Below are 27089 nucleotides of genomic sequence, written 5' to 3'. Positions count from 1 at the left end.
CCGCGGCCGCCTCCCGGGGGCGGCGGAGGGAGGCCGGGCGTGGGGCCCGGCGGGCGGCGCCCGGGGCGAGCCCAAGATGGCCGGAGGCGGCGGGGGCGGGGGGCGCTGAGCGGCCCCCACCGGGCACCGGGACCGGCATCGGGCACCGGGGGCAGCGGGGCCGGGCCCCCCCCGGCACCCCCCGCTGGGCTGCGGGAGGAGGAGGAGGAGGCGGCGAGGCTGCGTGCTGCCGTGGGTGGGTTTGGGGTTGGGGCTTTTTTATTTATTTTTTTAATTATTTTTTAATACCTTTTTTTATTTTCCCAGTAGGGCAGCTCAAAATGGCTGAGGGCTGACTCGGCCCAGCCCCGTGCCCGGTTCCCGGAGCCCCCCCGGTAGCGCTGGGCAGCCCCGGCCCCCCCCCCGCCCCCTTGTTGGCTCCCTCCCGGGGGGGGGCTGGAGCTCCGGGGGCTGGAATGAGAGGGGGCTAGCGGGAACCCCCCCCTGCTTTCCCCCCCCTCTTCTCCTTTTTTTTTAATTTTTTTTTTAATATATTTTATTTTCCTCCCCCGACGAGGACCCAGCCCCTCGTGAGAATTTCGAGCAGGTTGATTTTGGGTTCGCGGCGCTCGGGCTCTCCCCCTCCTTCCCCTCCCTCCTTCCTCCCTCCCTCCCTTTGCGAAACCCATTTTCTTTTTTCATTCCTATTTATGAACGGAGGCAGAGGCTGGGAGGGTTGCTTTGGGCTCGGGGCTGGAATCTCGTCTGAATGATTGGCCTGTCTTCCCTCCGAGCTCTCCCATTCAAGACCTCACAATTTTGAAGCAGGCGAGAGGGGCTTTTTTTTCTTCTCTCTTTTTTTTTTTTTTTTTTTCTTTTTTTTTTTTTCCTCTTCCTTTTTTTTCGCCGCTCTGCCGGGTTAGAAGCAAACCTTTGGGGCCGCGGAGAGAATTCGTGTTTTTTTTTCACCGTCGTCATCGTTGCTGTTATATTATTTTTTTAATTATTTTTAATCTTCCTCCTTTTCCCGTTTTGGATCTTAACCCTTTGATCTGTTTCCTTTAAAAGACTCCGATTCTGAACTCCCATCAGGGAGAGAGGGAGGAGGAATACAGGAAAAAAAAAATCGGAGCGAGTCTGGGCTCTCAGCTGCTAGCCAGGTTGGTGGGGGACAAAAGTCCCTTTAAAATATTGAATGTCGGTTGCAAACCTAAGAAAAGAAAAATCAAATCCGGAGCGCTAAATTTAGGAGGTTTATATGGCACTTGGACCCTGCTGCTGGATTTTGTATGGATTTTTTTCAACCTTCGGTAAGTTTCGATTCGCCCTCGGGGATAAAAGGAGACAAATTGCTTTTGGGGGTTGTTAAGACTTTGGGTTGTAAATCCTACAACATCACGCCTTTTTTTCCCCTTTTTTTTTTAACCGTTTGCCTTGCTTTTTCGATGAAATGACACAGATACCGTGTTTTCGTGCTTGAGATTCCTAGAGTGCTGCCCCGTGGCTCGTTTTTATACCCGATTTTAGAGATCCGTTGAGGTTTTTTTATTTATTGTGCGTGCCGGGGAGGAGGGGGGGAGCCCGGCGATTCACCCCGAGACTTCCTGTTGCAGGGAGGAGAGACCCCGGCGTCCATCTGTAGAGCAAACTGAGAGATTCAGCGGGGGGAGAGTCGCCAGAGACCGCCGGCAGAGATGGCCGAGAACTGGAAGAACTGTTTCGAAGAGGAGCTCATCTGCCCCATCTGCCTGCACGTCTTCGTGGAGCCCGTCCAGCTTCCCTGCAAGCACAACTTCTGCCGGGGCTGCATCGGGGAGGCGTGGGCCAAGGAGTCGGGCTTGGTGCGGTGTCCGGAGTGCAACCAGGCGTACAACCAGAAACCCAACCTGGAGAAGAACCTGAAGCTCACCAACATCGTGGAGAAGTTCAACTCCCTCAACCTGGAGAAGCCCCCCTCCGTCTTGCACTGCGTCTTCTGCCGCCGGGGCCCGCCGCTGCCCGCCCAGAAGATCTGCTTGAGGTGCGAGGCCCCGTGCTGCCAGTCCCACGTCCAGACCCACCTGCAGCAGCCCTCCACGGCCCGTGGGCACCTCCTGGTGGAGGCGGACGACGTGCGGGCCTGGAGCTGCCCCCAGCACAACGCCTACCGCCTGTACCACTGCGAAGCCGAGCAGGTGGCCGTCTGCCAGTTCTGCTGCTACTACAGCGGGGCCCACCAGGGACACTCGGTCTGCGACGTGGAGATCCGTCGCAATGAGATCAGGGTAAGTCCGTCCTCGACCATCCCACGCGCGCCTCGGCTTCCACCCACCCTCGGGACGGAGGTGGCCTCTGCCCCGCGCGGGGCTGCTGTGGGTGGGTGGGATGCACGTGGCAGGAGGCCGGTGCCGCCATCGAGGACTGGCTCCTGAGGAGGTGCCGGCGTGGTGGTCCTTCTGCCAAGCACGTCCCATCACCTAGGGGTGGGTCAAGGAGGCTCCCTGCCACCATCGAGGCCGGTGAGGGAAGGAGCCTCCAGCAGACCCCTGCTGAGGGTGCATCCCGCAGCAGCAGCCTTCCTCTTTTCTCCCTCCTCCTCCTGGATCCGCTGCCCCGTGGCGTGCCCTGTTTGTGTCCCAACGGGCCCGTGTTTGCGTAGGGCCTACCCAAACCCCCTTCTCCTGCCCGGCGCTGTGGCCCCGGCCCTTTGGCGTAGCGCCTCGCCGGTGCCCTCCGCGGCGCTGGGGCAGCCAGGAGGAAGTCGGCAGGAGCAGACAGGTTAGATTGCGGCTACGCCGGGGCGCGGCGGGGAGGGCCGCCCCTGCCCGAGCAGCGAGGGGACGGGGGGGACGGGGCCGCCCATGGGGGTCTGCGCCGCCGCTGGGTGGCCCCTCGGCGTGTGGGGCCGGGTGGAGGTCATGGTGCTGAGAAGAGGGCGTTTTGGGGAGGAATCTCCCCGTTTTGGCCCTGCTGTGGTTCAGGGTCAGCTGGTTTGGTGGAACACGTTAAAACCTGGCGGTGGATGGAGCCATGGGGGCGAGGTGGGCTCCATCCCGGGCCTGAGGCACCCTGAAACGGGGTTCAGGTTGTCGGCTCGGGGGGGTGACAAAGCCGCCGCGCGGCGGGGACACAGGCCCTGTTCATTGTAAGGCTCGTGAATGTCAAAGCCCGGCTCTTCCCACCGTCCTCCTCGTCTCCCCCTGAGGCCATGTCAGCCTTCCCCTCCCTCTGCACAAGGCCGGAGCAGGGAGAGCTTCGTGTCAGCGACTCGGGGGAGATGTGGCTTCTTGCTCCCGTCGGGGTTGGGTTTGGGCCAAACACTGCGTTTTTGCCGGCCCCTGTCCCTGCAGCAGCGCGGGGCGTAGCGCTGGATCTGGGGGAAAGTGAGTCTGCCTCGCTCGCGGCCGGGCCATCTGGCAGGAGCTTTCACCCTGGCTCCGGAGCCTGGCGTTGCCGGTGGGCATTGCAGGGCCCCGGGGACCAGCCCGGTGCCACCCCGCCGCGCTGCCCACCCGCCTGCCTCGACCCCTCCAGAGAGGCCCCGGCGCTCGTCTGCCGAATAAATATTTAACAATGAATTGAATGGTGATTACTGTAAAATGGGGACGATTTCCTGTGTATTTTAATGTTGCCAAAATGAGTCACCATTTAGCAATAAAAAAAAAGAGTCATAAATAAAAATTGCAGTATAATTACTTTCCAATTGGATGGCCAGGCCTGCGAGGGGGGGAGGCGGCTCTGTGCGGAGAGCAGCCAGCGTGAGCTAACAGGAAGGTTATTTTCCTCTCCAGGTTTTTTGGGGGAAAACCAGAGACCTCCACGGAGGTGCCAGCACACGCGCTGGAAGGGGAAAGACCCAGCCAGGCTTTTTGAGAAGCGCTTTTCTGCTTCTATTTATAGGAAGTCATTTTTGTCTCCCTCTGCCAGGGTGGAGGAGCCACCCTGGGAGGACTGCGCGGGGCTGGGACGGGGCTGCTCGTGCGTGTGTTTCCCGGGAGCGTTAGTCAGGGACCCAGAGAGTTTTTCCAGGTCCTTTTCCAGGACACTTTGATCTCATCCATTCCCACACTCGGCGTTTTCTGTTGTTGTTGTGGCTGTTGTTACGGCTGGATGCTCGCTGCTCCTTGCAGATTCATGCTCCTAATGACCTGGCGCAACGCTGCCGCTGGCTAGGCTGAATTTTGGCCCCGGCGTGAAATTTTAGGATGGATGGCCAGGCGCTGAAGGTGCCTGTGTAGCAGAGCTGCAGACTTCTTGTGTGACCTTGGCAAAATCCCTTAGTACCTCCATCGCCGCGTTATCTTAATTTCCCGTCCCCGCAATGATAAGCTTGTCTCTTCGCACTGGGCGTGCCGTTGGGTGCTCAGAGGCTGGGGCAGCCTCAAGCTGGGGATCGGGGTAGCCAAAGGGTCCTGGAGGTCAAGCAGCATCCCTGCGACCTGGGAAGAGCCCCTGGATGAACAGCGGGCGAGCTCCTGGCTCTGCCCCGTGCTCGCTGTGTGGCCCTGGGCAGGTCTCTGATGGAAATCCTCAACGAGCCACGTGAGCTGGTCCCGGCCAGGAATGCGGCTGCGTCGGCTCCCGAATTAGGCCACTTGCTTGTCCCATCCTGCGTGCGCCCGGCCGGTGACGGCTTCCCACATGCTGGGGTCGGGCACGGGATTCCCAGCTGCTGGCTCGCCCCACGCCGCTGGATGCGGTCCCCGAGCATCCCGGGGATGAGCGCGGTGGGGACGTGTGAGCGAGGCTGGGCTGGAAAGATCGGGGGAGGCCCAGGGACCGAGCGGCCGTGAGAGATTTGTTCCATGCGTGCCTCTGTGGTTCTCCTCTGGGAAGATCTTAATTGAGAAATGAGTCAAAGTTTGGAGGCTCGGAGCCTCATCCTCCGCCCCGTGTCTGGCGCGGGGACTGTGAGCGTTACGGGGCGTGAGATCGACCCGCTGGCGGAGGCGGCCCCGAGAGCCAGGAGTCCGCAAGCGCTCTTCAGACAAACTGCCCTCTCCTGCCGTGTATTACTCCAGCTCACCTCCGAGGGTGTCATGGCAGGGGAAAAGAGGCTCCAAACCCTCCTGGGGCAGAACCGGTGCTTTCCCAGCTGGTGATTTGGGCCAGTGAGCAGTCGCTGGGTGAAACCTGGAGGCAGGTCAGCGTGGGAGGAAGGAGGAGGCTGTCCGTGCTTCAGCTCCCCGCTCCAGGGGCTGGTGCTGGGGTCGTTTTGGGGGAGAGGGACCTCTCAATATTGGGTTCTGTGCAAACCCGCAGAGCCCTGGCTCACAGCTGGGTGAACTCGAAGGTGCAACCATAATACAAACAGTAAATAAAATATGTGGTTAATCTTTCTTTCGTGGGCGTATAAAACGCTTACCTCCCCTTCCCCCCCGTGAGATGTTTTCTCCTTTGTTTCCTGTTTTTGTAGCGCTTAAAGAGGAGAGGAAAAAAAAAAAAGCCAACAACCCACCCTCTTTTTTTGCTTCTTGACGTTTTGTTTTGTGTCAAGGTCTCAAAACGAAACATTTTCTCCTTCCATCTCTGCCTTTGCTGTCAGAGCCGGGTGCCTCCCACCTGCTATTCCCATGCACGGGGAAACCCACCAACAGGGTTAAAAACGAAAGTTCGTCCAGGCTGAAGTAGTGGTGTTGCCCAATTTTTGTTCGTTTACCCCAGAATGGGGAAAAAATACGTTCCTGGGGTTGAAGCAGAGGTGAGAAGGCAGCGGCCCGAGAACGATGGGAGGAAGGGGCTCGCCCAAACCTTTGCTGGGTATTGCCACGTTTGCCCCAGCTTTGTGTGGGACGTGGTTGTCTGAAGCTGGGGACATCAGAGCTTGCTTGTGGGTGTCCCAGGAGAATGTTTTGAGCTGAAGGTGCCACCAGTGGAAAAGGGGTTAAGTAGAGGCTCTGCCCCTGCTTGGGTTTTGTTTCAGGGAACAGGGACGGCTTTCTCTCTGACCTTGCTTACAGCACCGTGTGCAAGTCATGAGAAAATTCCTCTGCCTTCTGAAAATCCCCAGCGTTTTTGAATGGAGAGGGAGAGAGCGCGCTGTGGTGCTGCGACCTGCGGGAAGACATTCGGGAGCCTCCTGCAGGCGGGTGGGAGCAGAGCTGGCCCTGGAGCCGCGGAAGTCCTGAGGACAGGGGGGATGGGGACCGGGCTCCTGGGTGCCACCGCTCCTCAGCGGGCTGGGGTTCCCCTTCTTAGCCCCTGGATAAGCTGAGGTTAGGTGTTTGATGAAGAATAGGGGAAAGGAGAGGTGAGCGCTTGGTGTTCACCAAAACACCACCGGCTTTCCCTTGGTGGATGGCTCAGACACCACAGACACCTTCCTGCTTGAGGACGGTGCCGTGCCATGTCCCCATGCTGCTCTCCATCCAGAGGTGCTAAGCTGGGACCTGGGGAGCCCCGGCGCTGGGGTCGGCCCCACCGGCAGGCTCCTGGCTCGAGCTGCTGGAGGTTCTTTTACTCCGGAACAGGTTTGGTAACTCGCGATGGGCTGGATTTTTACAGGCTTACTTATTTTCCAGATGACTCCAGCTCACTGGAGGCACTGCGAGCGCGGGTGCCCAAGTTCTCGGGCATTAATTTCGCTCCCGTGACTGTAGATGGTGTGGGCTGGTGCCTGCCAGGCGTTCCCCACGGAGCTCTCTGAACGTACCCGGTCCCCGTATTGCTCTGGCGGTAGGTCCTGGGAAGCCGGAGCAGCGCAGATCCTCCCTGCGCCCTCCACCTGAGCCTCTGCTGGCACCCCGGAGCCAAACCTCCAGCGCCGGCCTCCTCCCCTGTCAGCTCAGCCCCTGTCCCTGCCTCCCGATGTCCCCAGCTCCTGCCTGGGGGCCTCGTCCCAGCGCCAGGCTCCTAAACGTGACTGATGGTTGTGCCCTGGGACGCTGTCACTTGGTCAAGCTGCCCTGATGAGCGGTGACTTCTCGGGCCTTGGGCAGTGGTGGAGATGCCAGCACCCACCTAGCCGGCTTCCTAGCAGCGTGACATTGATCTGTCAAGCTCTGCTGTGCTTTGTTGTCAGGGCAGCAGGGAATTTAAGCCCAGCCGACAGCAACCTGTGCTGCCCCAGAGACCCTGGGGTGCCCAGGCGCCCCGGTGGGAACCCATCTGGCCAAGCAGCGGTGGGGTCCTCGTGGTCCCAGCTCTTCGGCTGAGCTGGAACAGCTGCCTCCCTCCCCAGGGGCTGGATTAAGGGTTTTTCCCTGCTGCTTTCCTGCTGGGCTCGAGCGTTTGCCTTGCCCTTACCCCCTCAGGTTGCTCTGGACCCACAGCCTATGCAGAGAAGTGACAGCGGAGGTGGAGGACAGCCCGGTGGCGTGGGTCTGGTCTCCCAGCCAGCAGGTACAAGCCCAGCTTTGGCTGGCAGCGAGCCTCACGCTTAGCCCAGACCCTGCTTTGGCCCAAATCTAACCCGTGACATTCGTGTCGGTGCCACGTGGCTGCAGGCGTGGAGCGCGCCGCTCTCCTCGCGCCCGTCGGCGTGGTGGAGTGGGAGAAGGCGAAAAGACCCCAGCGTGACACCCCGCTCTGCTCCTTAGCCCTGTGGGAGCCCGGGTGAGTCCTGAGGAAGATGTGAGCCCCAGGACCTTCTTCCCATCTCCTCCCCTCCCGTGGCTCCCCAGGAGCCGCCGCCGCTGGGCCCCTGCCCCTTTCCGAGCAGGGCAGAGCTCCGGGGTGGCGGAGGGGCGGGAGGAGGAGGCACATTTCCATGGCTCACAAAGGGCACAAGCGATCAGATTCGTGCAACTGCCCAAGAATAAAGAGGCTCTTACATTGCTGCCTGCCCTGACCTCTCTCCGCTCTGTTCGGGAGGACAGCGTGTGACCACACAGGGATTTCGGAGCCGTGCTTCGGAGGAAGGCAGTGGGTTTTCTGTCCGCAGGTCCGCCTGCAGCTCGCCGTGCAGCACGCTGGCCTATTTTTGCTTGTTACCTGTTTGCTGCAAGTCTCGCTACACGGGGGTAATTTTTTTTTGCCTTCTCTTTAATTTCACGTAATTTTTTTTTTTTTAATCTGACACTGAAATGGGGCTGCGAGCAGCAGTGCTTCCAGAGCAGGGACAAAAGTAACCAGGAAACACAGGGCAAGAGAGGAGGGATCGACACCGAAACAATGAAATAGCCAAGCAAGGAAAGGCTGAATGCTCAATAGCACAAGCCTTTGCAGAAATGCCTGGCTAGTGCAGCATTTTATAATCAGCTTCTGTGCTGGGCTGGCCTGCAACAGTAGTGTGATGGGGGAGGAATGCTTTGAATTAGCTGGATGCCAGAATTAATTCTGTCAGAATTCAAATGTACATGGATGTACAGCTTTATAAATAAACACTTGGAGCAAGATTCTGCTTTGCCACGCAGGCTCTGGGGCAGAATCTGGTCTGGCCTCGCTTTTTTTTTCTTGTAACGAGATAAAATGCTGCGGCTCCGTCCCGGTCTCTGGTGACTTGGTCAATTTGGGGTGTTTAGCAGCAGCCTGCAGGCACGGGAGGTGCGGCCTTGGTCGGCGTCAGGGGACGAGGGCTCGATGGTGTCAGGGCTGCGGGACTGGGAGGATGGATGGCGTGGGGTGTCCTCCTCTTCCCTTTCCTCCGCAGGAGGAAGAGCAGGGCCAGCCATCCCTCCTTCGCCCAGCGGGGCTGAAGGCAGCCAGGTTGGGAGCTGGAGGAGAAGCCTGGTCCCGGATCCGCAGGGCTGGGTGGTGATGTGCAAGCACGAGACGCGGGATGCACGCGAGGGCTTGTACATATGTCCTCCAGATGAACTCCGGGAAGCGGTTCCCAGTCCTGGATCCTTCCCGATAAGGACAGCTTTGGCCCCTTCTCGCCAGGGGATCGTGCTCATCCACTTGCTGTCTTGTGATTTGCTTGTGATGGTAACATGAGCAAAGCTGCTCGGAGCAGCGCCCTGCCACCCTGCAGCGGTGGCTTCTACCTACCACGCTCACAGACCGATCTGTGATGGAGCACCAGACCTAGGGGGGCAAAAAAAAAAGCGCAAATCGATTTAATTTCTCTGCCTTTTCTCCCCCTTTCTGTGTTTTTTGTTTCTCTCCCCCTACCTTTCCTGTTTGGGTTCCTCGCTCTGTGGCTGTTCTGGGGGGGCCCGTCTCCGGCACGGGTTGGAAAGGAGCGAGCTGGGGATGGCTCCAGATGAGGCAGTTGGCAGGGAGTGACGTTCCGGATGGCTGTGTCTCTCTGAAATATGAGTAAACGTTGTCAGGCCAGCCGACTGCAGGACGCGGGGCTCGGGGAGGGCTGAGCTGCCCTCTCCTCCCTCCGCCCGCCCCTGCGTGCAGCATCCCCTGCTCGCTTGGCATCCCCCCGCTCCTGCTCACCTCTCTGGGCGACCTCAAAGCTCCATCCCAGAGCTGGAGCCTGGGGAAAAAGGGGCAGCAAATCCCCCGTAGCCTAATGGAGGCGGCAGCTTCCCTTGCCCTACAACAGCTTAATCCAAACCCTGGCTCCAGCCGGTCATTGTGCGGCTCTGAAGCCCCGTCCCCAGGAAAGGAAGCTCCAGCCCCCTCCCCTGGCCATCATTCCTGGGGTTTTGGTGCCAGGGGAGCTGAGCCCCGGGCTGCGGTGCTCGGCCACATGCTCGGCTGTGTTTGTGGCAATGTTTTGGGCTCCTGGACCCAGCGGTGACACTCGTTGGGAAGCACGGGGGGGGGTGGGTGGCTGCCGTGGGCTCGCTCGGTGCTCCTTGTCCTCCCGCGGGCAGGGGGCTGTGTCCCTCTCCCCGTTGGATCCGCCGGCTCTTTGGGGTGGGAGCTGGCTTTCCCTGCAGGTGAAACTCCTCTGCGCTCAGACAAAGGGATGGGGGTGCGGGTGCCTCCCTTTGTTCTCGGGTCCTGGTGCACCAGGCTCCGCCGGCAAAAGCCCCTTGACGTGCGGCTCTCGGGTGGATGGAGCGGAATAAATGCGCCGCGAGGTCTCCGTCCCCGCCGCGGTCCCTCTTTGGGGGGGGGGGGACACACAAAGTGCCTCCCCCTTTCCCCACCTTCCCTCGGGTGTTGTGGCAGGCCCCTCGGTGAGGGGGTGGCTGGACCCGGGAGGGAATTCCTGCAGCTCCCCTGCGCCGTGTGGCTGAGGGTCGGTGAGCCCTGCTTGTGTCGGGGCTGGCTTGGTCGTGTGCTCCAGCAGGGAACTCGGGGCGCCTTTTGGGGTTACTCTGTGCTCCTGCCTGCTGGCAGCCTGCGGGGCAAGGGGCTGCAAATGTGCCGTGCAAAGACCCCTCCTCTCCAAACCCATCACCCATCAAGGACGTGAGCCCAGCGGGCAAAGCCACGGCTCGTCCTCCATCCAGCCTGGGCTTTCGCGGCATTTTAATTACACCAGGGAGGAAAAGGTCGGTGTAATCCCTGCAGCAAGCTGGCGTCTGGGTAGAGGAATCGGGGTGCTACCTGAAGGAGAGAAGCTGAGCTGGGGGGGGCTCTCCTGAGGGCCAGCAGCAGAAACTCCGGCTGGTTTTGCTGACGGCTGCTCCTACCGGGGGTGCTGCAGCGTCCCCGGCAAGCTGCCCCCACCCAAACGCTTCTGCCCTTGGTCCTCCCCAAGGTTGGCTCGTGGCTACCGTTATCTGTCAGCACGCGCGGCGCTGATCTCCATCCATCAAGGTGCTTTTGCAGTAATCTAATAAATAACACCGAGGCGACAAGCAAAAGCAAAGCCTCTGTCTGCGCGGTACGGCCGCCCGCCGGGGCATTCCTCGGGAAATGTTCCTTCTTCCCAGAAGGCGAGGCCTGGCTTTGATGGAGGGAGAGGCAAGAAGCATCCGAGAAGAAAACCGTGGTGCTGCCCCCGGTAACGTGTCAGAAATCGGAGGGGAACGTCGTTTTTCCTGAGAGGTGGAGGCTGGGGCCTCCTGCCAGCCTGGGCGGATGACAGGGGGAGCAGGGGGTGCGAGCCGCGCGGGCAGGTGAGGAGAAGCCACCGCGTAGCCCAGGTAGCAGATAATCTCTCTGTGGGGACGAGGAGCTGGTCCTGCTGCTGCAGGAAATGGCAGCGCGGTCACGGCTGGAAATGGCTCCTCCGTACCCTGCGCTGCCCCGTCCCGCCTGGCCCCCGGCACGTCCTTAACCTTGGTGCTGCGCCGCGTCCCCCCCTAAAAGAGGCTAACGGAACCGAAAGAGGGAAGCGGCGGGTGCTGGAGGCACCTTGGGCTGCCAAGCCTGATAAAGCACTGCTGATCTGCCAGAGACACGAGGAGCTGGAGTTTTGAGTCGGGAGATCAAATGCCAGGTCCGGCTGCCCTCAGACTTCCCCGAGGCGGCTCTGCTGCATGCTGAGCCCTGCCCTGCTGGGCTCTGCTGGGCTCTGGCTGCCCGCTGCACCCGATTCTGCAGCATTTACGTGGAGAAAGAGCAGCTAGCAAAATCCATCGCCTTTGGGGATGGAAACTGAGCTTTCAACGTGGCTCGTGCAGATCGGCAGCACCGAGGAGCTGAGCGGGTCCTCGCTCCCTGGAAGGATGGAGCCGGCCGGGTTCCGAGCTGCTGGGCTCCGATGTGCCATCACATCTGGAAGATAAATGACACCTCGGGGGCCAGGGATCGATAATGTCAAAGGCTGGCCCGTAATCAGGCGAGATTAAAAACCAATGACAGGCGTCCTCCTAGGAGCACAAGTCAGCACATCAAAGGACCGCGGTGGGGGTTGCGTCCGAACCCCCCTCTCCTCAGCTGTCCCCACGCCATCAGCGATGTCCCCCTGACGTGGAGCAGGTCCTGCAGGTCTCCCACACCACCCCATCGCCTTCCCCAGGCAGCTGGGGATGCGGGGCAGACAAAACAAAGCCACCTGGGGGCTGGCACGCCGGGGGCTGTTGCTGCTGGGGGTGGATTTGGGGCTGCAGAGGCCGTGGCGAAGCAGGAGGCTGCTCTGGTGCTGTGGGTACCGCCTGGTTTTGAGGAGGAGATTGGAGAGAGCAATTTGGGAAGCTCGTCGTTATTGAATGACTTCTCAAATGCATCGTTTTACCTGTTTTTATCTATTAACCGGTACCACAAGCCTGTCACCACCCGTGGGCAGGCGATGGGCAGCTGGGGCGCGGAGTTGCGCCGGTTTTCGGGCGCTGGCGTTGGGGCCATTCCCGTGGGAGCCGGAGCCGGGCACCTTCCCACGGCGAGCAGCAGCCACAACCACAGATGGAGAAGGTGGAATTGATTTATTTGCAAGAGCGAATTAAAATAAACTCCAGCCCCCTTTTTTTTTTTTTTCCACGCATCCTGCGAGGGGTGTGCGCTCCGTCGCGGCTCGGGGAGGCGGGTTAGGAAATAGGATGTTTCCTTCCCGAGCGCAAGGGCGATGAGAGAAGGGGCCGTGCCCACCTCCTGGCACTGCCCCGGGAGCTGGAGGTGCCGGCTGCCTTTGCCCCGGGTTCCTCTTCCCCTTCCTCCCTGCCAGGAAGCCTGGCCGTGGTGTGAAGTAATGCCTGCTGACACCGCACTGCCGGCGAGCGCAGGGGCACCGCGCCGTGCCAGAGGCGAAACGAAGCCCTGGGAGCAGGAGCAGAGGGGCTCGCATCTCCTGGAGCTCCCCTTGTGCTGGCCGCTAGGGGTTTGTGGGGTGCAGGCGCCCTGCTCCCCTCGGAAAGGGGCTCGTGCATCGCAAGGGAACGCACCGAGCGCCTGCCGGCGAGGAGCCGCCGCTGGCGTCGTGCCACGAGCTGGGGGCCTCGCGTCTGTTTGATTCCAGACGTGTTTACGGCGCGCGGGGCTCGGCAGCCGGCTGGCTGTGAACTACAGGTCCCAGCATGCTCCCTCGTGGCTCCTGGGCTCCGGCGGGAGCAGGGAGCTGTGGGACTCGTAGTTCCCACCTGGGCTTCGCTGCCACGGAGCTGGGCTCGGGTCTGGCGCTGCCCAAGCACCGGGTCCTGGCCTCCTGCGCCCTCGTCCTCCTGCCACCAGCTTGCGTGGTGCAGGAGCAGATTGGCCTTCTTGTGTCACCGAGCCGGGGAGGGGATTTGGTCCCATTCTTACTCATTTGCAACGTAAATATTTTGATCGCGAGGACGTTGCTGGGAGCTGGGTGTCACGGCGAGGAGCGTGATTCATTCATGCTGCCGCTGCTCGGAGCACAATGAGGCGATGCTGGGACCGATCCCAAGGATTTCCTGTGACCGCGGCTGGTGGGGGATACGGGACGTCACGTTTGGCTAAGCCAGAGCCCGCTGCTCCGTTCCTTCGAGCGGCGAGTACCGTGCCGTGCCCAGCCTGCTCAGGACTCGCCACCTCCAAAACCCGGTGGTGGCCGGCGCATCCAAAGGTTAGGACAGCGAGGCCGAGCCCCTGGCTCTGTCGCAGGGCAGAACGCCTTGTGCCTGCTCCTGGGAGCTGCTCCAGAAGCCGGCCAGGCTCTGCCTTTGCCCCCCTGGTGTGTGCTGGGCAGGGCTGATGGCCGGCGAGGCAGGAGCGGGGCCGGCTCCCTCCGTCCCTCGCGTCGCTCGGGGCCAGGTGCGGGCTCTGCAGCGCCCGGATTCGTTCTGGCACCCTCCGCCAGCCGCTGTTTGTTCATGCTGCATTTTTCTTTTTACTGGCTTGTTTGGACACGCACTGGTACATTCACGGCACTCAAGCAGTAACGTGAGGCTCTTTCCCATTAGGAAAGGGGCCAGGATTTGGGGGGGGGGCTGGGAGCGCAGCTTAAGCAGTAGTTTCTGAGATATTTCCTTCTGTTGCCACACCCTGCAAGAAAGAGCAATATCCGCGGCTTCAGCTGCTATCGCACGGCTCCGAACGTCTCTCTTTTAATATAGATTGGTATCATTTTGCATTTTAAAGTAAAAACACGCTGCAAGCTGCAGACAGCTGTCGGTTGGCAGCTTTGTTTGAACATCTGGTGTTGCTGGGCTGCTGTTCAGCACGCTCTAACTATGGGATTCATAAAGATTATAATCCGGGCTTTCAGATTCTCAACAGCCGCCTCGCAAAGGAGAAAAAAAAATAAATAAAAAATAAAATGGGCGAGGGAGAAAACCCAGCGGCTTTCCTGCGAGGAGGCGGCGGCGCGGTCGCGGCGCCGGCTCCCCAAGAATCCCAGTGGTGCTGTGCTCCTCGAGCATCCTTGGTGTCAAACCACGAGGGGCTCGCTGCTCATGGCCCTCAGCACGGGCAGGGGCAGAGGGGCTGCTCCCCGCCTGGAAAGCCCCACGGAGATCTGGGATGCTGCAGGAGTTCGTAGTTTGCTTTCTCTCCTCTTTTTTTTTCCCCCAGTTTGTGCGCTGAATCCCGAGTCTCGTGTTCCTCTGGGGGGTTTCGTCGCCGGTTAGCTGAAGCAGCAGATTTCCGCTGCGGCGCTGGGGTAAGCGATCGTAAGGGCTGCAGGCAGCGGCAGGGCTCTGCTTCTTTCTCCGTAGAGTAAGCGATGGAGGAGCCCGGGCTTTGAGTAAACATCTCGCATCAAACCGTGGTCTCCTGGAGAAGTGGAATCCCTTTCCTTGAAGCAACCTAAGGGTTGAGGTAGCCACCTCCGTAAGTCCTACCCATTCCTCTGCAAGCCAGGCACTCGCCTTGGCACCTTGGAGAATTAAGCGGCCTCTAAGCCCCCAGCAGGTTTTATAAATCTTGTTAGTTGATCTGCATTTTTGCAAAGCTCTTTGAATCCAGCCTGTTGGCGCATAAGTCACCTTGACTTGCTGGAAGGCGGTGACTCCCAAGTCACTTTCAGGCTCCATTTGTCAGTCGGAGGTGCACAAAAAAGGCCCCCCCTTATCTTTATTAGAAAAAAAAAAAGGCTGCCTAGAGAGATGGAGCTGTGCTAGCCAGTGACAGAGGCGCATGTAAACCTGTTCTGCCCTTGTTTGTGTTGATTTAACTTAGCAGTACAAATTAAAATAGCCTTGAGCAGTTGGAAGTTTAACTAGATCAGATGGGGGGGGGAAATCGCTGCCTTTAAATCAAAGCGGGGATTTCTTGCCCGCACGGCAGCGGGTTGTCACCTCTGCACGAAGGTGACATCGGGGTGCCCTCGATCACCTTCTCGAGCGTCCGTGTCCTCGGGCGGGCTCCCGGGGAGCAGAGCTCAGCCCCTGCCCACCCCGCTGAGCTGGTGGGGTGTGAGGAAGGGCAGGGGGCTGCCGCTGGGAGCTGGGGTCTCGCCGTAGCAGGGCTGAGCCCCGAGCAGAGGTCTTTGGGCAGGGGAGAGGCAGCTCAGCCTTCGGCAAGAGGGTGGGAGAGGCTGGCTGCGTTTCACCCCTGCGGGGAGAAGGCTCTGAGATCACACAGGCCAGCTGGATCTTGAATCCAAGATGTTTATTTGGAAGAGGGAGCGAGGCTTTCTCAACTGTGCAGGGGCTGCAGATGGGGGCAGGTTGGCTGCCAGGCAATGGGAGTGGGTTTTTAGGGGATGGCTGCTCTGGGAGGCGAGGCGTCCCGCCTGCTGCAGCCTGGGGACCGCTGGCCGGGTCCCTGAGCTCAAAGCAGGTTTGGGAGATTTGGGGATCCAGCAGCTGGGAGCGACCGGGACACCGGCGGATCCAGGCAGGACTGGGGGTGCTGCCAAAGGCTGTTTGTTTTTTCATGGGGATTATGGAAGGAACGACTCATAGGTGGTGGAGCAGCATGGAAGAGGGCTCGTGCGAGGAGCAGGGCGTTGCGATGTGTCCGAGTTACAGCGCTGACCCACTGCCCCTTTGTGCCACTGGGTGCTCCTGGAGCTGGAGGAGCGCGGTGAGACTCGGTTCGGGGAGGTGATCCGGCTGAAAGCAGGCTGCTTTTATTCCTGAGTTAACGTTTCAGCTGGATCCATGACGAGGAAGGGGCAGATCCATAAGACAAGCGACTGAGGAAGGAGAAAAGAAGGTTAAGGAGGGCTCCTGTAGCTTACACGTAAATTGAGAGAAGCTTTCAAGGAGCTACAAGCACAGAGCACGAGGAAGGGGCAGGACTTCTTAGGTGATTTCTTAGGCTCTGAAAAACCGTGAAGCCTGGTGAATGTGGTCCTCCCTGTCCCCACAGCCCTCCTCGGGGCAGGGCGCTGCAGCCCAGCAGGACGAAGGGCTTTGCCTGGGGCAGGAGACCTTCCCCCATCCCCTTCCAGGCGTACAAACCCATCTCTCCCCTCACTGACCGCAGGGTCCCTGTGCTCTGGAGCACCTTAACCTGGGATTTTGAGGCCGGCAGCGTAGCTGCAAGGCCCAGCTTTTATTTTTGGTGTGGAGGGGAGGAAGCAGGCAAGGGCTCGATGGCGATGTTTGTCAGCAGGACCCAGATGTCTTCCAGGTGTTGATGTCAGCGTGAGGTCTCAAGGGGCTGGAAACACTTGCTGAGAGTGCTGGGGTTGGATCCCAGTCCTGAAACTTCGTAGGATATCTCAGACCTCTGTGCTTCCCTGGTGCCCTGGCAGTGCCAAAGCGCTGTTGACATGGAGGTGAGGTCCCAGGGGCTGCTGTCCCATCCATGTCCCCAAAAGGACGGGGAAGGAGCTCCTGCTCTGTATCCCTGGTGTCAGAGAAGACCTGGACCTCATCCTCCATGCAGGGCCAAGCCCTGGGACTGCTCCTGGCTCTCTCTTCCAGGCGAGGCAGCCTGCTCCGTCCTCCCTCCCCAGCTCTGGCCGGGAGCGCTGCGGGCTGGAACGGCGGCAGGCTGGCGTCCGCACCCAGGCCTGGGCGGGGATCTCCTCTTCCTCCCTTCCCAGCAGCGAGGAAAAAGGTTCCCGGGGCTGCTCTCTGCCCCAGGGGCCTGGCCCTGCAGGCACCGAGCGATTCGCCCTGATCCTTGCAAGCCCCATCCCCACCAGGTCCCCTGCGCAGGGTTTGCTCCCTATGCCCTGTGGAGCTGGGGTTGGGTTTGTGGGGGTCCAAAAAATGGACATGGACCCCCCCCGTTCTGTCTGGGGTGGCAGGAGTGGCTGTTCCCTGTGTCTGCAGGCTGCTGGGAGGATGCCGCCGCAGGCAAACAGCACCAGCCTTCCTGGGCATCGCTGTGTGAGGAAACTGGGGTCTAAAGGAGAGGAAGCAGGAGCTGAAGGCTGTGCTGCCTGTCACTGGAGCTGGGCTCGTCCCTGCCTCGCTGGGGTCGAGGGCACCCGCTGCATGTCCCGGCCGGCACCGCCTTGACGAGGAATCGGGAGGAGCGGGCAGCTTGGGGGGGGTGGGAGCACTTCCCCCAGCCGGACGCCGCCTCCCCGGGCTCCTCTCAGGCACAGGGCCATGGCTGAGGCTGCTCTGAAAGGAGCCCAAGTCTTCGTCCTGCAGAGCTGGGACTTGCCGTGTTCTGCAGACAAACATCTCCTCTGCCCCCCCCGTGCGTCTGCCCCGTGCTCCCAGCCCCTCTCCTCCCATGCTGGGAGCGAGGCTGCCATGTTTTGGGCCTGCTGCTTTAGGGCCGGTCTGCAGGGCTGTATGCCACGAGGGAAGGTGTCCCCTGGCTCTCGCCACGTGTGGCGTTTTAGGAACGGCTGGGAAGAGCCGGGACACCCCGGGCAAGCAGATGCTCAGCCCCAGCACCCCTCTTTGGGCTCCCTGGGGAGCTGTGGGGCCTGCCGCAGCCTGATTTCTGCCCGGGGAGAACCCATGAGAAAAGCAAAACCTGGGGCCGGGGGGAAGGCCTCGTGCTCTGTCCTGAGCCCCCCCCCCACCCAGCGGTTACTGTAAAGGCGTGCAAGATGAAACCCCGACCAGAAAACATTTCCTTCCTGTCTCTGTAAGCCGATCGGCCTCCTGCAAGTGTAGCAGGGGGGTTTGAGAGCTGCTCCTGCCCAGGCCTGTCAGCAGGAGCCACACGGGGTGCGAGGGCTGGTGGTCCCGGGGGTGTGCAGGGTCCGTGGGGCTGCCCCGGTGTCCCCATTCTGCTAAGGTGTTGTTGCATCTATGGGGCACCATGGCCTTCAGGAGGTTTCCCTCCTGCCCCAATTCCAGTCCCACCTGGTGTTTTCCATGCTGGGTTTGGGGGTTCCCCTGGTTTTGGGGGCTCTGCAAAGAGCAGCGTTGGGTTTGGGGGCAGGTCATGTTCTCAGGATGGATCGGAACAGCTCCGCGTGTGGGTTTTTCTCAGAAAACAGTCTAGCTGCCGGCAGAGCGGGGCAAATCGGCCAAGGGAGGCGAAAGTTTGCTCTTGCGTCTCCACCCCGGGCTTCTTGGTGCATTAGCATTCAGCGGCTGTGACGTGGGGCCCGTCTCCAGCCCCCCGCTCCCTCCCCAAGGCAGCTCTGTGCCGGGATGCTCGCCTCAATGGGCGCCCTTGATGCGGGGCCCTGGGCCCAGCTGCAGGTGTCTGGAGCCGTTCCCGAGAAAGGCATCTGCCCTTCAGGGCTCCTCCGCTGCCGTCCCACCTTCCTCCTCCTCGCCCTTCCTCCCCTGCCGCCCCGCTCCCTCCGTCCTGTCTTTCCGGCCGCGGCAGACAATGTCCTCATTCACCGCGGTTTGGCGGCGGGGGGAAGGCACGAGGCAGTGGGGAGGAGGGATGCGGGGAGCCCGGCACCCGGCCTCGGCCAGCTCCCCAGCTGCAGGCGCTGCCTCGGGCCAGCCGGGCTCCTCCTCTGCAGTGTGGGGCTTTCTGAGCCCCAGCGGAACCGGGGGGGGACGGGGGCAGGCGATGGGATGGCTGGTCACGCTGTCCTGGCTAAACTTTTTCATCCAGGTTTCTTCAGGGCACGAGGGCTGTGGGGCCTTGCTCCTCGCCCGTCTGCCCTCCCGTGACAGCCTCTGATGTAGGGGTGGGAATTAGAGTCCTGTAGGCAGCTTCCGTCAGCGTGCGGAGACGTCGTTGCTCCTGCTCCTGCTCTGCAAGAGAGAAGCTGCAGAGCCCTCGCTTTCCCCACCAGCACAGCAAGCCCCTCTGGCTTCTTGTTGGTCCCAATCTCATCTAAGGCAAGAGCTGCTCCGGGGTTTGTGGCCTGGGTGAAACAAGTCCCACAGGGGATGCGGGTGAAGCCTCGGGTCTGTCGTGGGGTTTTGCTGCCCGGCTGGGTTTGCTGCTGGGGTTTTGCTCTCACTGCCCCGCTGCCAGCACCAGGACAGGGCTGTAATCTGCTGCAGCAGTGACCGCAGGCTTAGCACCGTCCTTCGGGAGAGGATGGAGGGACACCAGCACCGCACAAGCCGGCAGACATCTTGCCTGCAGATTTCTCCTCTGTCCTTCTCCCCAGCACAATCCTGCTGGGACCCATGCGCACCTCCCCACCGTGAGGTCTTGCAGCGCTTGCCTTTGGTCCCGCGGAGATGTGCCTCCCAGCACATCCCTCCCCCAGTGCTCGGCCTCCGTGCCCCAACCAGCCCCACGTGAGTGAGATCTCCCCAGGGCTCACCCTGCTCCTCCTGGTTGGAGGAGGATCATCTCACCTCCTTTCTGCTGCCTGCATGGGGTTACTGCCCGTCGCCTGCTCCCAGAGCAACCCTCTGCCCTCCTCTTGTGTCCCAGCTGGTTTTCCTCTCTATTTTTCCATGAGAGGGGGGCGATTTCCTTTAATTCCAGCAGGATAAGCTGGTGTCCAGCAATTAGCGCTGTCTCGCTGGGACATGGCGGGCTGGGGTAGAAGAGCCAATTACCCCGGCCGCAGATTAATATATTAATGATTTGTCAGATGAGCTCGCATAAACTCTGCTGACGTGGAAATACAACGTGCTCCGCCTGCAACTGCGGTGGGAGATAACTGCGGATTTGGGACTGGATGGGGCTAATCCTTCTGGGGGCTGAGGTTCTCCTCCAAAACCCGCAGCTGGAAGGTCTCCGACCACCCTCCTGTGCTCACATCTACTGCAGTGCTGCTCGATACAGGGCATCTGGGGTGCCCGATTTGTGTAGTCCCAGCACCTCAGCAAGCCTCAGAAGACAAACTCTGATCACGGAGCCTGGGAAGGGCTCGTGCGAAGAGCGTGCGCGGGGAGAGCTGCAGCTATCCCAGCACCAAGGTCATGCATGAAATATGAGAAATTACCCTGAGAAATTCTGATCCTGGAGGAGGAGGAGGAGTTCATGACTTCAGAAATACCAGATTTGGGAGGGGATGGAAGGGAAAGGGATATATTTTCCTTTTCAAAATACCTAAGGAATTCAGCCTGTGCTGCAGAGACAATGAGATTTCGCTCCTCGGAGCCAGAAGGGGCAGCTCGTACCCAAGTGTCTTGTTAAGGTTTCAGTTGCCGTGGGTGAGAAGCCCTCCCATCCCGCTGCAATCTCAGGCATGGTTTTAAATCACCCTGAAATCAAGAGAGTGATTCAAATGTGAGCCTGAAAAAAAAAAAACCAACATGCTCCATGTCCTTTATTAGAAACCTCTTAGGTTTCTACGGCTTTAGGCTGGATTTTGGTCACTTTTTCCAGCTGCGAGAGGCTGTGAAGTTAACTTCAGATACAAAGTTGTGTATTTATTTGTGATTTTGTGTCATGACACAGTTCTGGGAGGGCAGCGCTGTGAGGCCAGTCACAAAAGGCAGCGGCTGGCAGCCCCGCCACGGCAGCTGCAGCCCGGTGGGACAGGGACAGGGACGGTGCATGCGTGGCCAGGGCTGTTCGGTCGGTCCCTGGGGGAATCCTCAGCAGCAGCGGGGCTGGCAGCCTCCTCTGCAGGTGCCGGCACGTGGGAGCGATGGCAAAGGCTGCTGTCCTCGGCAAGGGCAGTGTCAGGGCCCCGTTCTCGGGTGCTGTTTTGGGGCAGGGGACCCGGTGCTGCCGGGGGCTGTTGTAGGGTGGTTCTGGCTGCGGGCGTGGAGACGGCGAGGCTCTCGCGGCAGGGAGGGAGGCGTAGAGGATGGCTCGGGGCAGAGGATGGTGCCCTGCAGGGCTTGGCTTGGGCAGGACAGAGCGGAGCAGAGGGGCTGTGCTGGCCACCAAGGACCCTCCACCCATGGCTCCTGCTGGAGCTCCTGGAGCTGGGCAGCCTGGTGGGAATTCCCTGTGCCAGCTTTCACCGTATTTAACCTGCTCTTCAACCCATAAGTGCTGCTCTCCGGGCAGCTCTTCAAGCAGGATCCCTTCGTGGGGTGCGGATCTGCAGCATCTCCCAGCCCGGGGGCCACGGTGCGGGTCGGGGACCTTGATAACCCGCCCCGTGGGGGGGGAGCCCGGAGGCAGCAGGATGCTGCGGCTGCAGCCTCCCGGTGCTGCAGCAGCGCAGGCAGCAGTGAGGGAAGGGAGACTTCTGCATGCACCACATCTTTCTGCACACCGACGCTCAAAATGTAGCTGCTCTCAAAAGCTGCGCGCCCTTCAGCGCCGTGCTTGCAGCCCTCGTTTTTTGCACAAGTGTGCACCCACACTTAGGGGCTGCGGCGCTGGCGCTGCCTCTGGGGCCCCGTTTCGATGGGTGTGTGCGGTCTGCGTGTCCTCCGTGCCTGTGTGGGCGCACACGTGGGCCCTGAGCACGCATGTGGAGCGCGGCTGTGAGTGGGAAGATGGAGGGTTTTTTTTTTAGCTCCTCATTATTATTAGTGCTGGGAGCCGCTTTTAGGGCGATTGCTCTGTGCCGGGTGGTGGGGCTGACCCGGCTGCCGAGCGCAGCGGCGCCAGGGCTGGAGGTGCCCGAGACCTTAAGAAAAACAACAGGAGGGAGAAGGCTTCAAATTCCTGCTCCCGAGCGGAGTCGGAGGTGACAGCCTTTCCCTGCGATGCAATTAATCCCAGCAGTGCTTCTGCCACCCTCCCCCTCCCGCCTAGTCCAGGAATTAATTACTTGATTATAAATCCCCGAGCGGCGGTTTATAATAGCAATAATCCCCTCGAAATTCATCCTCGCTGCCTGGTTCTTCCCATCTCGCCCCCGCCGCCGAGAGCCTCTCACGCCGCGTCTCAGTGCCGGGCGGTCGGTGCCGGCGAGCCCTGCCCTGCGCCGGGAATTCATCGGGGTCGGGATTTGTCCCGCAGCCGCGCACCAGCGAGGGGTGGCTTTTTGTCCCAGTTCCTAGGCTGATTGCCCGGCCCTGGGGGGAACGTGGGCTCACTGCCTCCTCTCTCCGTCCCTCCCGATTATGTTGACGCTGGCTCTGAGGCTCGTCACGCCGGCAGGGACAGGAGAAGGGATCTGGCGGTGCGGGAGGGACGGCGGCTGGCTCGCGGCAGCCCCACGGCCATCGAAGTGGCAGGAGATGAGCCCCCCGTGTGTCCCCCGAGGTCCCCAGGGCTCGGCTGCGACCAAGCTGCAGCGGCCGGGTGGTAAAACGGGCAGAGCTGGCACGATCGGCCCCGTGGCTGCACGTGGCCGCCGGGTTCACCTCTGACGGCTGCCGCCCTCTCCCCCCCCCTGCAGAAGATGCTGATGAAGCAGCAGGACCGCCTGGAGGAGCGGGAGCAGGACATCGAGGAGCAGCTCTACAAGCTCGAGTCGGACAAGCGGCTGGTGGAGGTGAGGGGCGCTTCGCCGCGCCGCCGCTCACCCTGGGGAATGCCACCCCTGGGGCTTCAGGGTTCTGGGGTGGGCAGCGGGCCTGGAGAAGATGGGCATGGATGAACCAGTCCTGCTGTACCTGCTGTCTCCATTTCGGCCCTGGCAGGCCTACTTCTGGGGGACAGAATGTGTTTGGGGCTGCCCTACAGCCCCCTGCGTGTTGGGCCGAGGATGGAGGCTGTCCTTAGGTACCAGCCATGGCACCCTCGGCTCAGCACAGCCTTCCCCGGGCCACCAGCTTCATCCCAAGCGGGAGGGAAGGGTCTGGAGGTGCAGATCCCCGTAAGTCCCTGAACCACCCAGGAGGTGAGAGCAGCAAGCGGCCGTTGTGCTGGGACACAGATAAAGCATTTGGGCTCTTGGTCCTTGGAGCCCCGTCTGGTCTCCCGGGAAGTGGAGGGAAGGGTTCTGGAGCATGGCGTGTCCCCAGCCTGGGGCTCGGACGGCTCCGGGGTGGGGATGGGGATGGGAACAGGGAGGGTTTCTGCAGCGTGTGGCAGCCGCCCTGGCAGCTGGGGAAGGACCCAGGTGTCCTGGGGCATCACAGAGAGGGCCGGGGGGGTGCCAAGGGGCTGAGCCTGCTCCTGCCCCCCAGGAGAAGGTGAGCCAGCTGAAGGACGAGGTGCGCCTGCAGTACGAGAAGATGCACCAGATCTTGGACGAGGACCTGCGGAAGACCATGGAGATCCTGGACAAGGCCCAGGCCAAGTTCTGCAACGAGAACGCGGCCCAGGTCCTTCACCTCAACGAGCGCATGCAGGAGGCCAAGAAGCTCCTCAGCTCCGTCCAGGTCATGTTTGACAAAACCGAGGACATCAACTTCATGAAGGTGAGCACTGCTCCCGCCGGCGGGTTTGGTGCGGCGGGGCAGCGGGGACGGCGTGGGGCATGGTGAGGAGCAGGGGACGGCAGCGTGTCGGGTCTGCTGCTGCCTCCAGGAGGTTCCCATCAGGGGTCAGGGCGAGGAGGGGTGGACGAGGACACGCTGCGGATGGAGATGGGCAGGGGCAGCCTGGGCTGTGGGGACAGAGGGGTTTGGGGCTCGGTGCCCTGCTGGATTTGGGGCTCGTCAGGACGGGGAGGGCAGAGGGAGGTATGAGGACCAGGGAGTGTGGGGTGGTCCGGGGCAGCTTGGGGGGGCTGCCCCATCACCCGTGGTGTTTGGAGGCACACGCAGCCCTGGGCACTGGGGAGGGGACCCAGAAGGTGACACTGAAGGGGAGGTGGCTGCTGGGGCAGGGCCTGTCCTCACTGACCAGGGCTTCTCCTTCCCCTCCTAGAACACCAAGTCTGTGAAAATCTTAATGGACAGGTAAGCACAGGGGGCAAGTGGGTTTGGGGGGGAAGGGGGCTGTTGTGGGGTGCAGCAGCCCCACCGAAAGAGGTGGAGCAGGGCTGGGGATACTGGAGCTGCCGGGGGGCTGCGGGGCTGCCCTGAGCCACTGGGGAAGGGCCCGGGTGGTGGATGGGAGCAGGTCCCTGCTGCCTCCCCGGGGAAGGGGTTTGGCCCTTGGGTGTGTGGGAAGGAGCCCAGGGGGGAGCCAGACCCTCCCCTGTGTGTGTTTTGTCCCTCACCCCTCCTCTCCATCCCCGGTCCCCAACAGGACCCAGAACTGTACAGGTGGCAGCCTGCCTCCACCCAAAATTGGGCACCTCAACTCCAAGCTCTTCCTGAACGAGATCGCCAAGAAGGAGAAGCAGCTCAGGAAGCTGCTGGAAGGTGGGTGAAGCCGGGGGGGTGGGGGGGACAGGGGACAGGCCCTCGCTGCCTCCTGCATGGGTCCCAGTGCGAGAGGGTGGGGATGGCCATCGGGGTGCTGGGGCCCCTGGGAGCCCCTCTGCGGTCAGGGTTAGGACATGGAGGCGCTGTGAAATGGACGTGTGTGGGGTGACACAGCAAAAGGTGGCCGTGGGCAGAAAGATCTGTGGGAAGACACAGGGGTCACACCATGGGCAGGGACACCATGGGCAGGGACAAACAGGGACCGATGTGGTCCCACAGCCCCCACCCCATGCCTGGGACTGCCTGGAAGCTGATCACGTCCCGCGGAGGCTCCGTGGTCCTCTCTTCTCTGGGGATTTGGGGTTCTGCTGATCCTGGGACAGGGACCGAGCTGTGCGTGGGGCTCAGCCTGAGCACGTGCTTAGAGAGCGGCGCTTGGGGCCAGTCCGAACCTGTCGGCGAGGTCCCCAAATTCACCTGCGTGTAGGGGAGTGCCCTGTTTGCCAGTGGCAGGGCAGCCCGGGGGCCTTCAGCTGGTACAGGGCCAGGGCACAGGTCTCGGGGCTTTGATGCAGCTTCGGGCTGGTGGCTGGGGCACCCCGCATCCACCCTGCACCTGGCAAGGAGCCGAGCTGTGCCGTACACCTCACTTGGCGCACGGGGCCGGGACGTGCAGCAGATCGTCCCCGGAGCCATCGGGATGAAACCTGACGCGGTCCTGCTCTCCTGTTCCCCCCCGCAGGTCCCCTGAGCACCCCCGTCCCCTTCCTGCAGAGCATCCCCATGTACCCCTGCACCGTCAGCAACTCCGGCGCGGAGAAGCGCAAGCACTCCACCGCCTTCCCCGAGGGCAGCTTCCTCGAGCCATCGTCCGGGACTGTGGCGAGCCAGTACATGAGCCAGGGCGCTTCGGCCGGCGAGGGGCAGTCCGCACAAGCCATGGTGCCTTGTAGCTCCACGCAGCACATTGTTGGACTTCCCAGCGGCCCGCAGCCGGTGCACTCGGGCTCCGTCTTCAACCCATCTCACTACCCCAACACCACGTCATCTCAGCAGTCCGTGCTCTCCCAGTACGGCGGGCGCAAAATCCTCGTCTGCTCAGTGGACAACTGTTACTGTTCCTCGGTGTCCAACCACAGCGGGCACCAGCCCTACCCGCGGTCGGGGCACTTCCCCTGGACGGTCTCCTCGCAGGAGTACTCGCACCCGCTGCCGCCCGCGCCCGCCGTGCCCCAGTCGCTCCCGGGACTTGCCGTGCGGGAATGGATTGACGCATCCCAGCAGCACGGGCGGCAGGATTTCTATAGGGTCTACGGCCAGCCGTCGGCCAAACACTACGTCACCAGTTAACCGTCACACTCTCCGGAGAGTCCTGGTTGATGGCGCGTTCGGAGAGAGAAGTCTGCTTTGTTTGGGCTTTTCTGTTTTGTTTCCTTTCCTTTCAAATCAAACCCGGTTTCCTTCCCGCCTCGTGCCTCTCCAGGATTTTGGGGAGGGTTGTTCCCTCATCTCTTTATTTTTTTTCTTTCCGTTTTAAAACAAAATAATAATGTTTTGTTTTGTTGTTTTTTTTTTTCCTTTTAATTCTTTTTTTTTTTTTAATTTAATTTTGGAAAGTCCTTCCTGTCCCTCGCTGGGAAAAGACGAGGGAGAATTACATGGAAGAAATCGATGGGGATTTCAGTCGGGCGTCTGGTTCTGTGCGTCACGCTCCTACTTGCTACTCTCTGGCTTCGGAAAACTTCAGAAGGGACAATTGCACCTTCTCCGTTTCAATTTCTCTGAGTTCATTTTTTTGGTTTGGTTCAGTTTTCCCCCTTCCCCACCCCTCTCTTCCCCTTTTTAAAAAGAAAAAAAAAAAAATCTCTCATTGATTCAGTATGAAATGATACGTGTAGATTTTGGGTTTGTTACTTTTTTTTTTAAAGGCTGATTTTTTTGTGTTAAAAGGCCACTTCTCATGCATATTGGCATTTTTTTTTCCTTCTTTCAGAGATTTGTAAATACACCATGGCAGGAAATTTAATGCACAAAAAAAAAGGGAAAAGAAACTTTAAAAAAAAAAAAAAACGAATAAATAAAAAAAAAATCTGTTCTAGTTTTCAGGAGGGGAAGCGTTGCCGAAATGCACCCCCCCGACGTATCGCTGATGCAACTTCCTGTAACAAGCACTTTGTATAAAAAAAAAGTGGACTTCCTGCTATAAGGCACAGGTATTTATTCTGTAACCAATTTTAGAACACACACAGAAAAAAAAAAAAAAAAAAAAAAAGAAAAAAAAATATTCAAATAAATGTGATCACTTAGTGCAAACGCCTCGCTCTGCTGCGGCTCTTCCCCGGGAACGGGAGCTCTGGCAGGAGGCTGCCGCCCGCTTCCCCCAGCAGCCTGGAGGGCACGGATGGCCCCGGGCTCCTTCGGGGGGAGCAGTTTGGGGACGGGGCGGACGAGGGGGGACGTGCGTGTCGTGGCTCTGAGCTGGTGACCTCCTCTGCTCTCGGTTGTGGCTTGTTTCGGGCCGAGACCCTCTGCTAAGGAACCCCGAAGGCAGCGTGGGGGCACGCGGCCCCGTCCGGGACGCGGAGGCGGTGATTTGCGCTGCGGGCTCGGCGACGCCAGGCTCCTTCCTGCCCAAACCTTTCCACCGAGCTCGGCAGAGGCCCCGGGCTTGGCCGGCTCTGGGGGACGTGTGGGAGGCCGGCCGGGGCCGCCAGCAGCATCTGCGGTTTCGGCTTCCTCGCTTGGGTTGACCTGGAGAATTGGGGGCCCCAGCCCGGACCCCAAAAAGCCCCGGGGTGGCTGCCAGCAGTGCTGGTGCCGCGTCCCAGCCCACACCGGGGTTGGTGTCCCCTGGGGGATGCCGGAGAGGTGACTCCATGGGCTCCCTCCCAGCCCGCGAGGATGTGAGTCAGGCGTGGGGCCGGCCGGGCCGCATCCTGCCCACGGCCTCCAGAACAATCCCCATTGTGGCGGGACGGGGATGGGGACGGCGGCTTCGTGCCCGAACCCAGCGCGGGCAGCAACGCGGCCCCGGCCCCTGAAGCCTTGTCCCCACTGGCAGCGCCCCAGGCTGGGGCGGGGAAGGGCGAGGAG

At 60.7% G+C, this 27089-nt stretch overlaps 1 protein-coding gene across 1 annotated transcript; it reads left to right on the top strand.

Moving 5' to 3' along the window:
* Positions 1–558: 558 nt before the first annotated feature.
* Positions 559–26268, top strand: LOC118157543 (probable E3 ubiquitin-protein ligase TRIM8). Its single transcript, XM_035311935.1, has 7 exons — positions 559–1289; positions 1593–2243; positions 22136–22231; positions 22869–23102; positions 23554–23585; positions 23878–23993; positions 24739–26268. Exons 2-7 carry the CDS (start codon positions 1674–1676, stop codon positions 25344–25346), a joined length of 1656 nt encoding a protein of 551 aa, XP_035167826.1. The 5' UTR covers positions 559–1289; positions 1593–1673; the 3' UTR covers positions 25347–26268.
* Positions 26269–27089: the final 821 nt, after the last annotated feature.

The sequence above is a fragment of the Oxyura jamaicensis genome (assembly GCF_011077185.1).
Source record: "Oxyura jamaicensis isolate SHBP4307 breed ruddy duck chromosome 6 unlocalized genomic scaffold, BPBGC_Ojam_1.0 oxy6_random_OJ106649, whole genome shotgun sequence".
Lineage (NCBI taxonomy): Eukaryota > Metazoa > Chordata > Aves > Anseriformes > Anatidae > Oxyura > Oxyura jamaicensis.
Note: the sequence above shows the minus strand (reverse complement) of the source record. Positions and strands in the feature narration are given on the sequence as shown.

Excerpts from the sequence above, each read along its gene's own strand:
- LOC118157543 (XM_035311935.1), top strand. The coding sequence starts at position 1,674 with ATGGCCGAGAACTGGAAGAACTGTTTCGAAGAGGAGCTCATCTGCCCC. Across the intron at positions 2,244-22,135 it reads TCCGTCGCAATGAGATCAGG|AAGATGCTGATGAAGCAGCA; the intron begins GTAAGTCCGTCC and ends CCCCCCCTGCAG. Across the intron at positions 23,994-24,738 it reads GCTCAGGAAGCTGCTGGAAG|GTCCCCTGAGCACCCCCGTC; the intron begins GTGGGTGAAGCC and ends TCCCCCCCGCAG.